General features: G+C 37.7%; 1 protein-coding gene across 1 annotated transcript in view; it reads left to right on the top strand.

The window, feature by feature from the left end:
- Nucleotides 1-20,036, top strand: part of DNAH6 (dynein axonemal heavy chain 6) — a 250,072-nt gene that overhangs the window by 56,828 nt on the left and 173,208 nt on the right. The window contains exons 13-18 of the mRNA XM_058667697.1: nucleotides 221-372; nucleotides 2,060-2,212; nucleotides 4,846-5,097; nucleotides 8,509-8,637; nucleotides 14,189-14,302; nucleotides 15,781-15,924. Of these exons, the coding sequence (XP_058523680.1) occupies nucleotides 221-372; nucleotides 2,060-2,212; nucleotides 4,846-5,097; nucleotides 8,509-8,637; nucleotides 14,189-14,302; nucleotides 15,781-15,924 (944 nt within the window). The remainder of the gene's footprint in view (nucleotides 1-220; nucleotides 373-2,059; nucleotides 2,213-4,845; nucleotides 5,098-8,508; nucleotides 8,638-14,188; nucleotides 14,303-15,780; nucleotides 15,925-20,036) is intronic.

Here is a 20,036-nt window from a genome sequence, read left to right as displayed (position 1 = left end):
ATCTTAAAAATAATATACTAAATTATTGCAAGAATTATAAATTATAATTATAAAGTAATGTGAATTAACATTTTAAAGTTATATACAAGGTCCTCTGTGAATAATAACATTATGAATCCTAAATAAATGTACTAATATAGTGATACATACTATATTTTATACTAATGCTTTAAAATCCAATGTAATGTGTTTTATGATTTATATTAACTATTTTATATAGATGTTAAATTCTTTAGTGATCAACTGGAAAAATATCACAGACAACACAAAGACGCAGTAGCGCTGAGACCCACCAGAAATGTGGGATTGCTGCTGATTGACACGAAGTTGCTAAAGGAAAAGCTCATTCCATCCCCTTTGCGATGCTTGGAGGTAACCAAGTGATGGAAACTATTTATTCTATGCCTATTCTAGCACAAAAATATCATTCATGTTTTAATATTGTAAGCATTCACATGAAGATAAGGCTACTGAATAGCCTTAATTTCCAGAAGTTCCATGTTTTTCTCTTTGCAAAATACCATGAGTGCTTATATGAAATTAGGAGGGCCTGCAAGCCTCAGATGAGCTGCTTGTTCTTACTCCTTTTTCTTCTTTTGGGCCATTCTAAGGATTCCTGGGAATGAGACATGCGTGGGAATGATCGATAATTCTAGGGTACTGACAGCAAGTTCAAAGGATCGTTTTCTGATACAGAACTGTTCCTAAAGGTCTGAGTATTTTTAGATGAGTTATAGACTTACAGAAACTCCCACAATAACTTGCAAAATCAGCACCGTAATTTCCTTTGGAACCAGTATGTACCTGTATAGTCTCAGAAATCTCCCAGACATTGATATAGAATGGGTATTGAAAGATATAGCCCACAAGGCCAATCTAGGGTGTCTCTTTACTTCTCTAAGACATTTTTATCAAAACACAATCAAGACAACATGTTTTACATATTTTCTATAACTTAAAGGTCAGGGCTGAATTGTTGCAGCAAAGACTATGTTTCAACAAATCTGAAATATTTACTATCTAGCCCCTTTAGAAAACCTTTGCTGTCCCTAATACAGATGATAGAAGACAGAGTACTATATAAGAGATTGTAGACTTGTGACCCTTTCTGTTATGCCATTAGTTAGTTACATCCCAGTAGGCTTTCTTCTAGGATTTTGCCTCAACTTATTAAAAAGGAAAAAAATGTTTATATTCAGAAAGAATTCAGTTCAATTTCAACAAAATTTTAAGGACTACTGTGTCCCAAACCAAGGAAAACTGAACTCAGACCAGCTTAAGCAATCACAAAGTTCATGGCCTTATACATCTAAAATGTTCAGAGACTGGGTGGACTTTAAGAAGAATTGATCTAGCAGCTCAGTGATGTTGCTGAGGATGCAATCTCTTCCATCCTCGTTGCTGAAGTTCCCAATGTACCCGCTTTGTCCTAAGGCAAGCTTTTGCTCACATTTGTGAAGTAGTTGGCAGAAGCTCCATTGCCTAATTATTGCCTCATGTAGAGAAAGAACGAAATCGCAGCTGTGGGTATATCTGTGTCATGACCAAAAATCTTGGACATCTATTTAAATTAACTAAGGACAGAAGCTTGCTCTAGCTGCATCACTTTACCAAAAGAATCTGTGTTCATTTTTGCCCAGTGATCAATCAAACTTCATTCCTATTTTGGAAAAAGATTTCCCTCAAGTCAGATGGCTGCCACCCAACATGAAAGTTGTCAGATTGATACTGGGAAGGGCAGTATGGCTTCCACTACGTCAGACCTGAAGCAAAAAGTAATACTTGCAAGATTACTTAATGCTTGAGCAGTTAGGTAAAGTTTTCAGCGAGCTGTGTGTAACATCTTTGGCTCTGAAAATGAACTTCAAAACCTGGACTTTTTTTTTTTTTTTTTGGCTCATTTGACTAGCAGTGATTTAATGAGGGGGAGTAAAAGTCATTTGCTATACACTGTTACTTCCAACACCTGTTAATTTAACACATTTCCAATTAGGATTTGTCTGAAGCATGATGAACTGGAAAGGCCCCAGAATTTATAATTTACCTTTTCTGTTCTTAGGTGTTAAATTCTATGCTTCCTCACTTAAGCAAGAAAAAAGTAGATGCCATTATTTCTGAGGCACAAGATGCAGAGTATAAACTTGAGTTTGTTCCAACTACTACCATAGAATATGTGAACAGCTTAGTATTTCTTGATGAAATTCAGGAACGGGTGAGTTGGTTATCTCATATAACTAAATATTTCAGAACTTTTTGTTTATCGTTTATCAGAAAGAAATAAGAAAAATAGAGGGACCAACTGGCAAGAAACAGCTGTCCAAATATAAGAAATGCTTTCAGACAAAGTAACCAAAAGTCCTAGATCACAGCAATTGCATTGGTATTCAACAGTATTACTATTGGTCTGGCATCACGCTATACTTTTCATATGCATTTCATTTTTAATCCACCTGAAGACTCAAGGATACATCATGTATTTTAAAAGACTTATTTGTTTTAAAACAAGAAGAGAGAGGGGGGTGACAGAGCGAGAGCGAGAGAGAGAGAGAGAGAGAGAGAGAGAGAGAGAACTGCATTTGCTGGCTCACTACCCTAATGTCAGCAACAATTCAGACTGAAACCCAGAACTCTATATGGGTCTCCTATGTGGTGGCAGGAGCCCAAATACTTGAGCCATCATATTCTCTCTCCCAAGATGCATTGTTCAGGAACTGGACAAAAAGTGGAGTATCCAGGATTTGAATTGGCACTCCGATATGGAATGCCATTAGTCCAAGTGGTGACTTAGTCTAAAGCATCACAACATCAGTATTTGAATTGGCACTGCAATATGGAATGCCATTGTTCCAAGTGACTTAGCCTAAAGCATCACAACACTTACTCCCAAGAAAGGATAATTTTTACTCAGATGAGCAATCAAAGGCTAGAATATGTCATGCTGTGAAGATTCATAGACGCATGTGGTACGACTGGGACTTAAATTTGGACCTCTGTGACCAAAAAAAAATATTTTCAACTATAGTACATTGCAATTCTACCTTTTGATAAATGACAACAGAATTATAATCTAGATATTTGTCATCATGGAACGCTTCACCTGTTCCAAAATTAAACAAGAAGTTCAGGATTAAAAATAAAAGAACCGCAACTCAAACTTATATAGATAATGAAGTAGGGGGAAGTAGATCAAGTTAGGCAAATTAAGGAGTCAGTGCTGTCTCCCCTTCTCTATCTCCCTACTCTCACTCCACACACAAGCCAATACTCTTGTCTTTCTCACTTCTGCCTCTGAACACCTGTTTTCTCCCTCAGATCCCTCCTTGTGGTAGACAACCTGTTATTTGGTTTCAGTAGACTGTTTTCATAAACTCACATTCATATCCATTTGAAATATGCATTGATTTCTTAAATATGTGAAAATTGAGGAAATGTTATAAATTTAAAACATGAATTAAGTGAAGTCATTTGCAAGTGAATAGTTTGTTACCTATTGTTCACAAAATTTGTCATAAAGCTATTTTACATACATTCAAATGTAACAACTTTGTTCCTCACTTCAAAGCTGTTAACTTCTCAAAAGGGCAGGTGGCAGTGAGTTCCCTCAGAAGCTCTCCCATATCTCAAGGGTCACAAGATGCCCAGCAATTGATCATCTATATTCATTCAAGCTCTTTGGACAAGTAGCAAAATTCCACTTGAGCTAGCTTAAGCCTAAATAGGGATGCCACTGTAGTACATAAGGTTGTTTAATGGGATTTCTCTTCTAAAGTTTAGCTGCTCTTAGGAGCTGACTGAAACCAGAAATATGGCAGTTTTGCCCAAATGTTCCTCTCTCTCTCTCTCTCTCTCTCTCTCCATCTTTCCTCTCTGCATCTATCCCAAATCTGCTTCACTTCCCTAACTCTGCAAACTGACTACATCTGCTTCTTCAGCCCCCAACAGCAAGCCTGGCCAATGGGAGGAGGGTGTGGCTTTCTTTCAGTATCAGTCCCAGGTGTCTGATAAATAAATGGATCCAGGGCTCAGCAAGCTAAATGTAGACAGCGAGTTCTCTAAGAACCACTCTGCAGTTAGACTCCCATGTTAAGGACCTACTCCATTTCCACATGAGAGCAATATGCCTCCACCAACAGCTGCAGTCAAGCTCTTCTGATATTCAAACTGAACTGGATTTCTCAGTCCCAGTCAGTGCTGCTGCTTGGTTCAGCTTGTGGCCAGGGGGTTGGGTAGAGTAGAATGAATATTGCTGTCCCTTCTGCCAGAAAACTAGGAAAAACAAGAAACATATTTCCTATTGATGATAGGACATCAAAACAAAGATAGTTTGTCACCATTTGGATATAATAAAATACTTTCTTAAAGGATGCTGAAAAAGTCACCACAAAGCTGAATTCTGAAGCTAATCAGCCAGGAATGTGAAACATGAACATGACCTACTCACACAAAAGTGGGACAATCAGTGCTCAGCCTACAGGCTGGGAAGTTTACATACCACAGAGGAACTACCTCACAGCATGCATTGGCTTGGAAAACTTAAAACACTGTTACCGCTTAATGCTGTTAAAGAACAAATGAGATGAAATTGGAATTGCACTACTAATTGCATTCAGCCTTAACCAACTCACCTCTCAGGCCTACTGACCTGTATCAGAACAACACCCATGGATATCATTCAGTAGGCTTCAGCCAATTTGGTTGCAGTGAAACACGCACTTCCCAGGGTGCACTATTCACAGCTTGATGTTCATATTACTCAGTGGCTTTCTCCTATTAGAAAAAAAAAGAACTTAAAATCATATATGAGGACTCTGCTATATTTAACCAGCACCCAATATTTGTATTTAGATTGAAAGCCTGGAAGATGAAGGGAATGTAGTGATTCAAATGTACAAGCTTATTGAACAATATCAAGTACCCACACCTCCTGAAGACTTTGCTGTTTTTGCAACTATGAAGCCATCCATTGTTGCTGTTCGGAATGCCATCGATAAATCAGTGGGAGATAGAGAAACAAGTATCAAGCAGTTTTGCCTGCATCTGGGTAGAGATCTTGAAGACCTAAGCAATGAAGTAAATGAAATAAAACTGCAAGCACAGGTAAGCTAAAGAAGTTTTTTTTTTTAATAATCTATGGGTTTTTTTTTAATAATCTGTGCAACGTTTGCCTATATCATTCTCACTACGATATCATTAGCAAAGAAAGATGATATTGATATGTGTTTGTGGTGACCAACATGATGTTCTGATGTATGTGTACATCATGAAATGATTAATTGGACTAATTAAAGTAACCATTACCATATGCACTTATTATTTGCAGTGAGAACATTGAAGATCTACTCTGACCCATTTATAGGTTTATTTCAAACTGATATAATCTTTGTTTTTCATGGGTTTGTTCTAACTGATCAGTATTAATGTAGAGCTATTTTCTAAGTTTAAAGTGTTTCTGAACTTCTCTCTAATTACTGAATCAATTCCAGGCCATCACAAGGAAAACATGTTGTATTTATTAACATAAAATGTGTTTTTACAGCTTGCTTGCATGTTTTATAGCTGTTGTCACAGTTCTAAAGTGTGCTTGTTATGTTAAAATAATATTCTTCGAGAAAGAGGAAGGATATAAGCAGATAAACAGTAGGAATAAATATTTGGTCAATTCTTACCAGTTTTTCTATTGGAAAGATACAAGTTTGTTTTTAAGAATATAGAATAGACATATGAGTAATTATTCACTAAGCCATAGCTGTAAAAAGTATTGTGTAATGTTTCATTATTTTACAATTAACATTGGATAAATTGTGTCACAAAAGTATAGAATTAGGTGAGGTTGTAATCAAATTTAAAAAAAAAAAACATGGAAAAGGCCCATCAACATAGGACTAATAAGGAATGTTAGGGTGTATCCACTCAAAGCACCACAACTCAGACTTAAAAGATTAAAATATAAATTTGTATTTGTTAGTGTGGAAACATGAAACAGCTAACGTGTTCTATTTATCAAATGTAGTTCTAAGGACTTGACACTGTGTATACTTTTGAACTGAAGTATTTTTGTGTTTTCTCACGTATCAAAGTTTCTATACTGTATTAACTGTACAGTTCAGAGTATTATTCAGAAAATGAACACAGCCAAGTATTTACTACTAATGTCAAGAACTAACTCATTGCTGTTGCACTGATGGTCTTCTCCTAATTATCAATCTTTTATTCCTTTGTAATAGCAGCAAATACCTTGCATTCTAATGTCATAAATTATTTTTGGCTCAGTTAACAGGATCATGCACTTTATTTGGTATGTCTCTGAGATTCAGTCATATTTCTGTGTGTGAATCCACACACAGCAACATGAATATATGTGATTCATTGATTTCACAATTTAGTTCTGTTCCATGGTTGATGGAAAGTTGATATTGTTTACAGTTTTTCAAAGTAGTGAATAATTCCCCTAAAAGAATTCTTATTTCATTAGCTAACTATAATTTATTTAATTCTCAAAACACCCAGAGGGTTTTATAATTTACATTTTTCTGAGAAAGAAATTAAGTTGTAAAGAGGTTAAATAACTTGGCCAAGGGGTCACACAGATAATAAATAGGGTAGCTAGAATTCAAATGTATGCAATGTTTCTAATGATCAAGAATCTTTTATCAACTGTTGCGCTGGATTTTTTGTATTGTTTATTTGAGAAGCAAGGAGACAGAGCTGTTGGTTCACTCTTTAACTGACTAAAAAGATCAGAATTGGGCTGAAGCCAAAACTGGGATTGGGAACCTGATCCAGGTTTTCCATGTTGGTAGCTGAAACCCAAATAATACAGCACCACCACTGCCTCCAAGTGTCTACATAGCAGGAAGCTGGAATCAGATTTGGAGCCAGATAATTGACCCATTAACTGCTATATGGGACATGAGAGTCTTAACTGCTGGACTAAACACCATACCTCCTCCATATGCTTATTCTTGTCATTACAGACTACTAAGAAATATGTGTAACTATTTGTGGTGCATATAGAAGAATAAAGTGACAGTGCATTTTTCTAAATGCAATGACGCATTTTACACAACATGATGAACACACACAAATTATAGTATAGAATCTTTCCAATAAGTGAATACTTCTATAGAATATTTGAAATTGATTCATTATCGCTCATGCACAAAGAATTATAGCCTCATTATATACATAAAAACTGTCTAGCTGTCAGGATCTCTTTCACTATTGCTGTTAGGAATTGGAGAGAAAACCCAAATGTAGCAAGTAATGCCAACTCAGTTTGCTTCAGTTTGAAAAGTCAGTTTCAATTCCAAGTCTAGATTCACTATGGAACGTTTCTTCAGTCTTGCCATCATCCCATCCCACCTCTTCCCCTATAAGGGGAAATTTAAGTTTCCTCATAGCGAGTAGAGAAGGACATCTGTTGTTCGAGTTACCTTCTAGACAGTAGGAACTTCCAGTGCAGTTTGGCTTGGACCCTGATCATTTCAGACAAGTGTTAACGAAGGCTTCCTCCTAGTTGTTTTAAGACCATGCTAAGCCTTACTGCTACACTCCATCAGTGCTGCCATAGTCTGTAAACTCAAGTTATCTAGATTTCTTGTCCTGATCTCAGATCCATTCTGGTTCACAATTTCTCTCAGCAGTTTCCAATACCCAATTCAAGAAACATGAGAACTTCAGGATGGCCAGCATTCCCATCAACCATTTCTCCATTTTGAATGCAGGGACATGCTGAATAAGACATGGGATAACTGGCCTCCCCAAGCCATGGCAATACTATTTCTTGAACTCTTCCTTTCCTCCTTGGCTATTGCTACTAAACTGGGCTGTCAACGCTACAGATGGTGGTTTTATTCACTCTGCCACAGCGCTGGTCCCATTTGCTTGAGTGTTTATTAGGTAGAGCATTAAACCCTTGACTGTGATGAATACTAAAATATGCTATCTCAAAAAGCTAGAAGACAGCAAAAGAGGGAAGAAACTAGGAAGGAAGAAAAGAGGTAAGGAAGAAATGCAAAGAAAGAGACTATCATTGTGTTCTTTGAGTTCTATGAACTATATTGAATCTTCTCTGTATATTAAAGTCACATTCACATGAAAAAATGAAGTATCAGATGGTAAAAAAAAACAAAGGATTTTCTATTCCTTTATTAGATAATAGAAATTTTCCTTATATGAATTTCCTTATATTCCTCATTCATCTCTATCTTGCTACAGTCACCCTCCCCTTACCCAACGTCATGTTGATTGAAGAAATGTAGAAAATATATGCAAATGAAGGAGAATACATTATGTATTATTTAAAAATTAAGTTATCCCCATGAAGCTTCTTTAAACAATTCTGTACTTTTTTGTAAAAACAGCATTTTCAACATAATTCCTAAAAATATCAGAGACAAAAGAGAATTAGACAATAGTTTGTTTTGAATGTCTTCATTAATTCATTTAGTTTAGTTGATCGGCTTTCAAAAATTGGAATAACTCACCAGAAACCTCTTAACGTTATAGGATCCACAGATTTTGGATATTAATGCCGACCAAGACAAAATAAAGGTGACGCTGAGTGAACTGCAGTGTATTTTAGATGAGCTTCAAAAACGTGCGTTTCAATATAAGTCCTATCAGAAGAATTTTAAGGTAATGACAGCTATACCTGCCTATTCTTACAAAACGCATTTATCCACCAGAATTTTCCATGTGATTATAAACTTAGAATTTTTGTACAACTATGTGTAATTCAGGCTCAGATAGAAAACAAGTTTCCCACATTGAATTGTTTAAAGGTTAGAACACAGGAGAGATTAAATACCTTTATATAAAAATATTTTTATTTATTTGAAAGGCAGAGTTACATATAAAGGAAGAGAGAGAGAAAGAGTGGAAGAGAAGCCTTCAGCCACTTCTTCACTTCCCAAATGGCCTCAATGGCCAAGGTTGGGTTAGTTCAAAGCCAGGAGCCTAGAGCCAGGAGCTTTTTCTGGTTTTCTGGTTTTCCCAGGTGGGTGCAGTGCCCCAAGCACTTTTACTATCCTGTACTGCTTTCCCAGGGGCATTAGCAGGCAGCTGGATTAGAAGCGAAACAGCCAGGACTGGGACAAGCAGGACAAGCACCCATATGGGATGATGATATTGCAGGCAGTGGCTTAACTTGCTATGCCACAGTGCTGGCCCAAAAATATTTTTCATGTTAAAAAGCAATTGGGAATTATGAAAACTTCTCAGACAAGCAACTACTTTCTATGTTAAAATGTATATATATTCTTATTGTGGCCACAAACTTTTGCATTCACGTTTATTATGATTCCATAAAGAGTATCTGATTTGCCCATGTTTGATGTGCCAGTATGATGAGAAGAAAATTCTCAGATCTCCAAGAGACACATGGGTTCAACAGGATAGGTTTGAAAAGCCTTAAGATGTTTATTAAATGAGAGAAGAGGAAAGCCGTTGCTTTGAACTGCTTTTCCAGAAACCTTTAAGACATAAGAAAGATTCCCATGATCAAACCCAGAGGACTACAGGCAACGAAGCAGTTGCTCAACTTCTCAGAAGTCTTGGAGGGGAGTGTGCCTGCACCCCACATGGGAATGTGCCTGTCTCTTCAAGGTCCCCATGTGAATGGTCAGAATTAGCAAAACTATAAAGACTTACAGTGGGAACCAAGGGCGATCCTGACAGCCCCTTAACAGGAGGTCATATGCTCAGAGCAGGGGGGAACCCCAGAATGGAGCAGGAGGACAGGAGGAGGCTTGTATCCCAACCCTGAAGACTCCTGGACCCTCACCTAGGACTATCAGTATGGGCACCAAGGGCTACATCCCAATTGCCAAGGAGACCATGGGGAACTGGCGTGCCCTCGTAGGCTGAGAACTCTGATCTCCCATGTGGGATGGAAGAAGACCAGATCCTTCCTCACAGGATCTAATGTCATCATAATAACAGCTGGGAGCCCTGAGCAGTCCTCAGAAACAGGAGAACAATAAACCTCCTTCAGGTCCCAGAAGGGGACCTTTCTCTGGTCCTTACCTAGTTCCAACTTTGGAACCCCACCCTCTCTAGCAATGAGCATCAGGGTCGCTCTGGAGGCCCCCACCAAAAAAATTAGATTAGATAGACAGAGATCAATAAGGAAAGCTTAGAACAGACAAGAAATGGTCAGCCTGAACTCATATATACCTTACTAGGTAGGACACAAAGATTAGTTACTCCTCACTAAGGTATTGAGGATTTCTCTGCACACCCCACCTAAAACTGTTCTGTGCCTCAATTGTTAACATATGCCTTGTTAGAGTAATAAGCCTGTCTGGACTATCCTAAAATTCGCCAAGTTCAGTTAAATCAACCTTCAGTACTGCAAGCTGCTAAATATAAAAATGAAAATAGACACGAGACAGCTGAATAGTACGCTATAACCATCTTAAAGTGTATAGCAGTTGGTTGTATATAAGCTAAAGTTGAAATGTCAGTGAAGTAGTCACAGGATGTGTTTAAGAACTTGCATTTTCTAACATATTGGTCACTCAATACCATGTCAATAACTCCATAATGTTGTAAATTGTTGAGGTTATGTTGTGGCTTCCCCATACATCAGCACAGAAGTGACTAAAACAGTTCAACACCAGCTTCTCTGTAGAGAGGGAGAGAGCTGGAGTGTCTATTCAGTGTTCCAGGGCACAGGATGCTCAGGGGACCAAAGTCCTGTCTCAGAGTCCTGACAAGATCCAATGTATTTTAGATGCCTGGAAGATGCTAGAAACAAAGGCAATGACTTGGAATGACACAAAGTCACTGTCAGAGCCTCTTTCCCTACATGAACATAAAGACAATCTATAATGCAGAATGTATAGTAGGAGAAAATATTTGCAAATGATGAATTTGATAAGAAGCTATTATAAAAAAAATCAGGAATCTCTACAACCCAATAGCAAAATACCAAATGGCCCAATATTCAAATGAGAAAAACACTTGAATAAACATTTCTCCAAAGAAAAGGCACAAATAGTCATAGTTACAGACAAAGAGGCTCAACATCAAGAAAATAACAACAAAATTCATAACAGAAGATCATTACCCAATACCTGCTAAGACAGTCATTATTAAAGAAATAAATTAACGCGTGTTGGCAAAAACTTTTTGGTGGGGATGTGAAATGTGCCAGTTGCTAGCGAAAACAATGTAATGGTTCCACAAGAATTTAAAAATCGAATGACCATACAACTTTGCAGGCCCGCTTCTGGTCATATATCCAAAAGAATTGAAATCAGGATCATGAAGAAATATTTGCACTCCCAAACTCTTTTCAGCATTCGTCACTAGAGCTAAAATCTGGAGGCAACCTTCTCCATCAACTAGGGAAAGAACAAAGAAGCAAGTGAATACATTTTTTTAAATGGGTACACTTGCAGTGGTGTATTATTAGCCTGTAAAATGGAGCAAATCCTGTCATGCTACAAAATGTTGGAAACAAGCTTATTATACTAAGTGAAATGAGACAGCCACAAGGAAATATCTTGCATGATCTCACTTACACATCTCAAGTGGCCAAACTCATGGGAGCAGAAAGTTGAATGGTGGTAGCCAGAAGAAGAGAAAAGAAGAACAGCTGCTGTTCAATGGATATAAAATTTCATTAATTAAAAATGAAAATCACAGAACCACCTAAAGAGTGCATAAACCGGGACAGAGAGACCTGGGAGGGAAAAAGTGGGTTCCCCCTTCTTGGGTCACTAGTCCCGTGGGAGGGCATGAAAACTAGGACGGGGGCTGGGATGGCTAGATAGAGAGGCACTCAACAACACCCATGAGGGCTGGATGGTTGAGTTGGTTAGATAGAACTAAGCTTTAATACCCATTGACAAGTGCCAGAGCCAAATGGGATATGGGACAGACTGGTCTTCTGCTACACATACTGGCAAACCAGGGTAGGGGGCGGGCCTGGTGGGGGTTATTGTGGGTCGCCCCAACTAGGCTGCAGCTCCCACTGGTTTGTGTGAGGGCCGAGTACGTGCAGGGCAGAACCAGACTGGACTGCAGCACCCATTGGTTCCAGTGCAACTCTGGACTGAAAACAGAACCAACCCAGCAATTGAAACCACCAGCTGATCGGGGTGATGGACTGTGCCGGGCCCTGTGCTTGCTAGAACATACAAGAAACTAGTCTGGGAATACCTCAAAGTTTCTTTGGAGATCTCCCCAATCGAACTGCTGGACTCAGAACTCTAATCAAGAAAAGACAGAAGACAGAGCAGATCAATCATTCATCTCAGCTACATGTTAGCAGCGAAAAATGGGGCAAACGGAGACTTTATGATGGACCATATCAATCAGTGGACGACCTCATTGAGCAAAACTGGCAGCGATTCATAACTGGAGAACTATTGACACCACTTGAGCACATATCTCAGAGCATGCCCCACATCCGGGACTCGGGGTGGGCGGGAAACCGGGTGGGGCTTCTCCCTCAATATCCTCCTTTACCTCTGATACAAGATGGAAACAATATGGACATAATAGTATTGCCCACTTCCCTATCCCCCTGAACCCTTTTTTTTTTCTTTTTCTTTCTTTAACTGTAATTAACTATGTAAAGATTGTCAACAACAACACAATAAAATAGATTATTTAAAAAAAAAATGAAAATGTAGAAGATCTCATGTCATTGTTAACATTGCTATAGATAACAATACAGTAGAAGTAGACTCTTTTTAAAAGGATCTGTTTATTTTTACTTGAAAGTTAGAGTTACAGACAAAGGAAAGAGAACTTCCATCCTCTGGGGCACTTCCCAACTGGCTGCAACAGCCAGAGCTGGGCCAGTCTGAAGCTGAGAGTTAAGAGCTTTTTCCATGTCTCCCACATGAGTGCAGGGCCCCAAGGTCTTGAACAATTCTCCATTGCTTTCCCAGGCCACTAGCATTAAACTGGATCCAAAGTGGAGATGCCAGGACTTGAGCCAGGACTTGAGCCAGGGCCACAGGCAGAAGGGTAGGCATTTGACACAGTAGTTAAGACCCCACTTGGGCTTTTCATATCAGATTGCTCGATTTGAGTCCTGATTCCGCTTCTGTATCCAGCTTCACGTTTATGCATATCCTAGGAAGGCAATAGACAGTGGCTCAAGTACTTGGGCCCCTGTCACTGAGTCTCTGTGAGAAATTCAGATGTTCATAGTGGCTCCTGGTTTCAATCTGTCCAACCCTGACTACTGTAGACATTTGGGTAGCAAACCAGTAGGTCGAAGAGTTCTGTCTGTTTCTTCTGTCTCTCTTCTCTCTACTTTTCATATGAAATAAAAATAAATATTTAACATTAGTTATATAAACACTTGTTAAAGGGATGATTCTCATGTCTTACATTTTTTTCATGGTATGAATCAAAGTAAAAATTTAATTTAGAAATAAATGTTAAGCAAACCAGGTCCCAAAATGGAATATTGTCTACACTTGACTGGTTGCCTCTGCCCCTTTCTTCCTTCCATACTCTCAATCATTTGGGGAATAGAAATGAAAGCCTACTGGTTTGGGTTGAAGGAAATAATTTCCAACTCTTGACAGACAGCAAGGCTAAATCCACATGTCAAAGCTCTAGTGTCTTAAATGGCCCAGTACTATAACTCACTAACTTGCTAGAGATGTCTCCACTTGCAGTCTCAAAAACTTTCTCATGAAAACTAATTTAGATTTTCCTGCACCCCTCCTCTTCATGGAATAGATGCTATAGTCCTCAGTATTAAAAAGAAGGAGCTACTATGTCCTCTCCATCTTAAACCTTGCCATGTTTCTCACCAGCTACCTCTTCTGTCAGCTAAGTATACACATGCATCAATTTCCCATCATCAAAGCACTAAAGGAAATCAGTGCCTCTAAAATTCATTTGTTTTCCCAAAGTCAGACATGTTGTTAAGTGTGTATATGTGGTCCAATTTGAAGAAGTAAGCATCCATATTGTTGGAGATTTAGGTTATAAAAAAAACACAAAGAATCATATGTTTGTCCTCAAGTAGAAATTGTAAGATATGTGAATGATACCATGTTTTTTTTTTCATTTGTTTCTCTCTGCTGCTTTTCCCATTTAGGATCTGCTTACTGCCAAATAATCACTGTTAGCAACAATTCTTATTAGAATGATAGTAGGATGTCTCTAAATCTGAAAACCTAACTGATGCATTTTGTTTGCTATATTTCCAAAGGTAGAAGTATCCAAATTTGATGCTTTGGAAGAAGTTAGTGCTGAACTGAAGCTCAAGCAGTTGCTCTGGGATTCTTTCTCAGAGTGGGATAAACTGCAACAAGAATGGTTAAAGGTAGAAAAAAAAGCCCTCCTCCTTTATTTTTTGTATTAGATTTAAAATTTTAGTGATATAAACTATGATTTTTTAACAATTTGATGTATTTTAATGTCAATAGAATGTACAGTGACAATCATATGAGAATTTTTATCAGTTTTCCAATAAAATGTCCCTAAGTCCTTTGGTCACTAAATACTACAGAAAGTTCTCTTGTAGGATAGTTTTACTGAGTGCTCCATTTAAGAAGGTTGAATCACAGAAGCACCCAAGGACTTCACTGCTTGTCATTTACCTACTATGGGATTTCTAAACACTTGAACATCATGTTACCATGATGCACAGTATTCTTAAGAACTATGCAATTTTGTGATCCACGTACCTACTTTTCTCTTAGCTTTATGTTCTTGTCCTTCAAAAAAAAGTCATTTTGTTTACTGTGATAGCTTATAATTAAATTGGTAAGATCTAAGACTGTCCTTGGAGACCCCATTAGTAAACTCTCATACTTAAAGAGTCAAGCACCTTAATCTCCACAGAGTTTTGTGTCTGGATCAACCTTAACATTCAAACCTTAATGAGGATCAGCTCTCCAGATGGCAAGCTCGATGGCCATCGGTACTTCCCGGTGTGAGGCAGACATCAGTTTCACAAATTTCTTTTCACGCTACTCATTCATTCTCCCTATGCTGATATCTATGATTGGAAGTCACATGTCTTAGTAAAAAAAAAAAAAACAGTGATGCAGGAAACGTTTCCCTGTTAATGTCCTAGAAGCCAAAAGCACCAATAAAGAATAAGTAGAGCAAAGTCCCAAACTCATACAGAACTTAGCCTTTTTGTGGAGAAAACAGAAAACAAAGAGTATATCTAGTGTTAGACAGATTTTACATGTCCTGCTGTTATTTAATTATCATTCATCTATCTCAGAAGTAAAAAAAAAAGTCCTGAGAAACAGGAAAGGCACTCAGAATTTTCTAATTGCCACCACAGATTAGAATGATTACTTCCAAAAATAGGATGCATTCACCCTAGGATACACAAGAAAATTCATTAGGAGGCAGAAGGAAAATGTTGAATCTAGAGAAAGAAAAATGGAAATTTAACAATCTCCTTCATATAGCTAATCACATGTCAAATGGATATGTAATCAAATAATAGGAGACTGGCCGAGGAGAAATATTTGGTCAGCAAGAGTAATAATCAACTACTTGTTTCCCTAAAAGACTATGTGAATATTGGCCTTCAGGAATAAATCACAGAGCTTACAATAGTACACTTGATAGTATGGGAGCTTGGAACATGAAAACAATAAGCCAGTAATGCCTAATATATTATTGGCTATTTTAATAAGTAAAGCAATTTCCAAAAGTTTACAGTTGTTTTAGATGAACAATTTATTTTAAAAAAAATCCGAATGGGGTAAAATATTTATTTACTATGTCAGCTTGCTTTGTGTCATTTGTTTTAATTTCTTCTTTTAAAATTTTTTATAGTCCAGATTTGACTGCCTTGACCCAGAAATGCTAAATAGTCAGGTCTCTAAATACGCCAAATTTGTGACTCAACTGGAAAAAGGCTTGCCACCAAACAATGTAGTGCCCCTGCTGAAAAGTAGAGTGGAAAAAATGAAAGAAAAGGTAAGTTTTGTAGAAACTATTTCAGAAACTCCAAGTCAGTTAGTTCCTAGTTGATGCTAATGAAACCAGAGTCAAGAATTCTCCCATAACTAAGTTATGAACCTTTGTAGAGAGAGGAAAGAACACGTTTGTTTTTGCAAAAGCCCAGAGTCTACATTCCTGTTTTCAATTGGCCAAGTCTTGAAATGAATTTCTTCTTTAAAAGGTATATTCAGGTCTGGCACGGTGGCCTAGTGGCTAAAATCCTTGCTTTGAACGCGCCAGGATCCCACACTGGATGCTGGTTCTAATCCTGGCAGCCCTGCTTCCCATCCAACTCCCTGCTTGTGGCCTGGGAAAGCAGTCGAGGGCGGCCCAAAGCCTTGGGACTCTGCACAATGTGGGAGACCCGAAGAACTCCTGGCTCCTGGCTTTGGATCGGCGCAGTACCAGCCGTTGCGGTCACTTGGGGAGTGAATCATCAGATGGATGATTTTCCTCTCTGTCTCTCCTCCTCTTTCTCTCTCTCTCTCTCTCTCTCTCTCTCTCTCTCTCTCTCTCTCTATATATATATATATATATATATATATATATATATATATATATATCTGACTTTGTAATAAAAATAAATAATTTTTTTTAAATCTATAGTCAGAATTAGTTTCCCAAGTGGTGAAGGAAATAGTAGAAGAATAGATTACAGTTGCACTAAGACACTGATCCACTCAGTCCTGGCCAGCCAGGGGAGATGGGCAGCCTTGTTCACGCGCACTGCTGCACCATACAGCTATGACATTTTCCACTGAGTATTATTCAGCACTTAGAAAGAGTAAAATGCGAATGTGTGATAGAGCAACGATGAATCTTGGAATTATGTGAGGTAAAATAACTCTGTCACCAAAACACTACATGATATATTGCATCCTTTATACGAAGGATCCAGAATTGAGAAATCTATGAAGAAAGTAGATTCATGGTTACCGGGCTCTGTGGAAAAGGTGAGATCCAAATGACAGCTGGGGGGTTCCAATGGGCATTGAAACTACTCTATAATTAGACAGAGGTGATAGTTTTACAATGCTTTGTATTAGCAGCACTGAAAACAGGTTCCTGCATACGGTTCCACTAATCAATAGTCTAATTTCATTGCTGAGTGTTATTCTGGTATCTGGCCATTCACCTGTTGAAAGTTATCTGGATGCCTTTCAAATTTTTAACAATTATTAATAAAATAGCTACTTATATTCATGTACAACTTTCTGAGTGGATAAGTTCTCAGTTCACTTGGGTAAATAACTAGAAACGGGACTGCTAGTTTGTATGGGAAGTGTGTGATTAAGTTTCTATAAATCTGTCAGTTTGGCTTCCCACCTGCAGTGAATGAAAATGCCAGAAGTGCCAGTTTGTCCTCATGCTCCTCCACACTAGTTATTATGAGGGAATTTTTACTCTGTTTTGATTTTAGCCATTCTAATGTATGTGCAATATTCTATAATAATGATCATACTTTCTGACGTTAAATATCTTTCATGATCTATGTTCTTCATTGGAATGTCTGTTTAGCCCTTTTGCTCACTTTCAGAGTTGGTTTGTCTAAGTCAGTTTTAAGAGTCATTCATATATTATAGATAGAAACCCTTGAAGAAGATAGTTTCTCCCAGTCAGTGGCTTGTCTTTCTGGTCCTCATACAGTGCCACAAACCAGAAGGTTTTAAATTGAATGAAGTCCACTTTGTAATTTTTTTCTTTTATGGATTAAATTGTTAGCAGTGTATTCAAACTTTTTTGTCAGACCTAATTTTATGAACATGTTCTATAAGTTTTTTAGTAGTCTTTATGGGTTTTGGTATGCAATATATTTTGAGTTGGCTTTTTGTCAAGATTTACCCGCTTACATATGTTTGTATACATATATACACAATAATATAAGAAAATTCTTGGGGCCAGCACAGTGGCACAGGTTTGGAGCAGGTATTCCACATGGTTGCTGGTTGGAATACCGGCTGCTCTGCTTTCCAATGGATGATGGCTCAAGTGCTTGGATCCCTGCATCCACGTGGGAAGCCTACGGTAACCTCCTGATAGAAGCTGGGGCTTCAAACAGGCCCAGTTCCAGCCATTGCATCCATTTGAGGAATGAGCCAGCAGTTGAAACATCTTTTTCTCTGTCTCTTCTTCTGTAACTCTGCCTTTCAAATAAACAAATTAAAATCTAAAAAAGAAAAAAAAAACAAACAGAAAAAGGAAAAGAAAATTCTATTCCTACTTTGCTGAGAATCTTTACCATGGTAAATGTTGAATATCACCAAATTATTTTCTCTGAATATAATCATATGGTTGTTGTTCTTTGACCCATTAACATGGTGAATTATAGCAACTGATTTTCAAATTCATACCAGGCTTGAATTCCTGAGATGAACTTGTAATGCACTTTTTAATATTGCTCATATTTATGTGGGGTTTTCTGTGTCTATATTCATTACAGACATTAATCTATAGTTTTCTTGTATTACACTTTTAGTATTAGGGTGATGCTACCTCACAGAATGAATTAGAAAATATTCCCCACCTTTCTGTTTTCTGGAAGCTACTCTTAGAATGAAGATTATTTTCTCCATGTAAATGAGTTGGGTAGAATTGCATAGTGTAATTGTCTGAGCTTGAAGTTTTCTCTTTTTGATTGACTTTTACAAAATTAAAATTTCCTTACAAATTCAATCTCTTTAATATATATCAGGGAGGTTATAGTTTGAATTTTTCGAGAAAATTATCCATTCCATCTGAATTATTGAACTTAAGGAGATAACGTTGATGAGCTTATTCTCTTTGCAGCTCTTCTCAGTAACAATTCTACATAGGATTCTCATTAGCACTGACATTTTCTTAGAAGTCTCACTTTCTTTACTTTTCAGTTCTTCATTTATCTTTTTTAATTATTATTATTTTATTTATTTTTTTTAATTCATTAATTACATTGTATTATGTAACACAGTTTCATAGGTACTTGGATTCTATTTTGGCTTCCAGTGTTTTGCCATCATTTTCAGAGACTTTCTGTCTGTTCCTGTGCAGTGTTTTAAAGAGCTGCTGAAGCGTTGCTGTCTGACCCACCGCTCTTCTCACACCTGCAGCCACCTCTCCATGTTTAAGGTTTACGTGATGGTTATCCTCGCTGCACTAGAGATTTTGTGCATTTTTCAAATGATATCTTGCATTTGGGCTTAGACATGTTATCTTTAAATTTCTGCTTCTGTTTGCCTTGGGTCATCCCTTTGTGTTGTTTCCTACTGTCTTTCTCTTACAACTGTCCACTAGGTAGCCCATGACTGTTACACAATACATGTTAATCTGCCAGTAGATTTTGAGGAGAAACATTCCCTTGTGTTCTGATTAAGCCATGGTCTTAGCAAGGCACTGTGTCCCTGACTGTGTTCTGATCCTCACAGATGCTTGTGCCACTGCTGCCACTACAATTATGAGCTGGGCAAGTATTTCTACCCTATTCACCCGCCCCACACACAAAGACCTTCTTTTACAAGTTCCATTTTTGCGCTTGTTGCAGATATCCTTAGTGGGTCATCACCAATACTTTAAGGTGACCATGGTTGTTGCTTTGGTCACTGGACATCAAGTGTTTTATTCCATAGAGGAGCTAAGATTAGAATTAAAACTGGCTATGTTGCCCTAGGAATAAAGCCTATCATTTCCCCTTCCCCAGTCAGCTAAAGAGAACCTTTCTTTGGATTCTTCCCAGTCTTCCATGTGAACTCTCACTTAATTGGAGTCCTCAGAACTAAACATTGCCACGCTACTTCACACATGGTCTCTGACAATTCATTTAAAAATTGTAGCTGAATCTTCTTGCTAGCTTATATATGACCTTAATCACAATTTGGTCACCCTAGGTAGGCAAATTCTCAATTACTTTTCTCCCTACAGAGAAACCTGTTGTGATTACTAGCATCTCTAACTTTTGAGTTAATTGACTGCCATAAACTAGCTTTCTGCTGGGTTCAATAAAGATAATTAATTTTCAGTTTAGCTGGATTTTTTCTGAGTGTAAGCATTTCTCTTTCCAGTTCTCTGTGCAGATAAATGAAGTAAGTCTGTGTTTTCTAGATAAAAAGTATCAT

This window comes from Ochotona princeps, chromosome 8 (assembly GCF_030435755.1).
Source record: "Ochotona princeps isolate mOchPri1 chromosome 8, mOchPri1.hap1, whole genome shotgun sequence".
Taxonomy (NCBI): domain Eukaryota; kingdom Metazoa; phylum Chordata; class Mammalia; order Lagomorpha; family Ochotonidae; genus Ochotona; species Ochotona princeps.
This window is presented reverse-complemented; position numbering and strand designations above follow the sequence as displayed.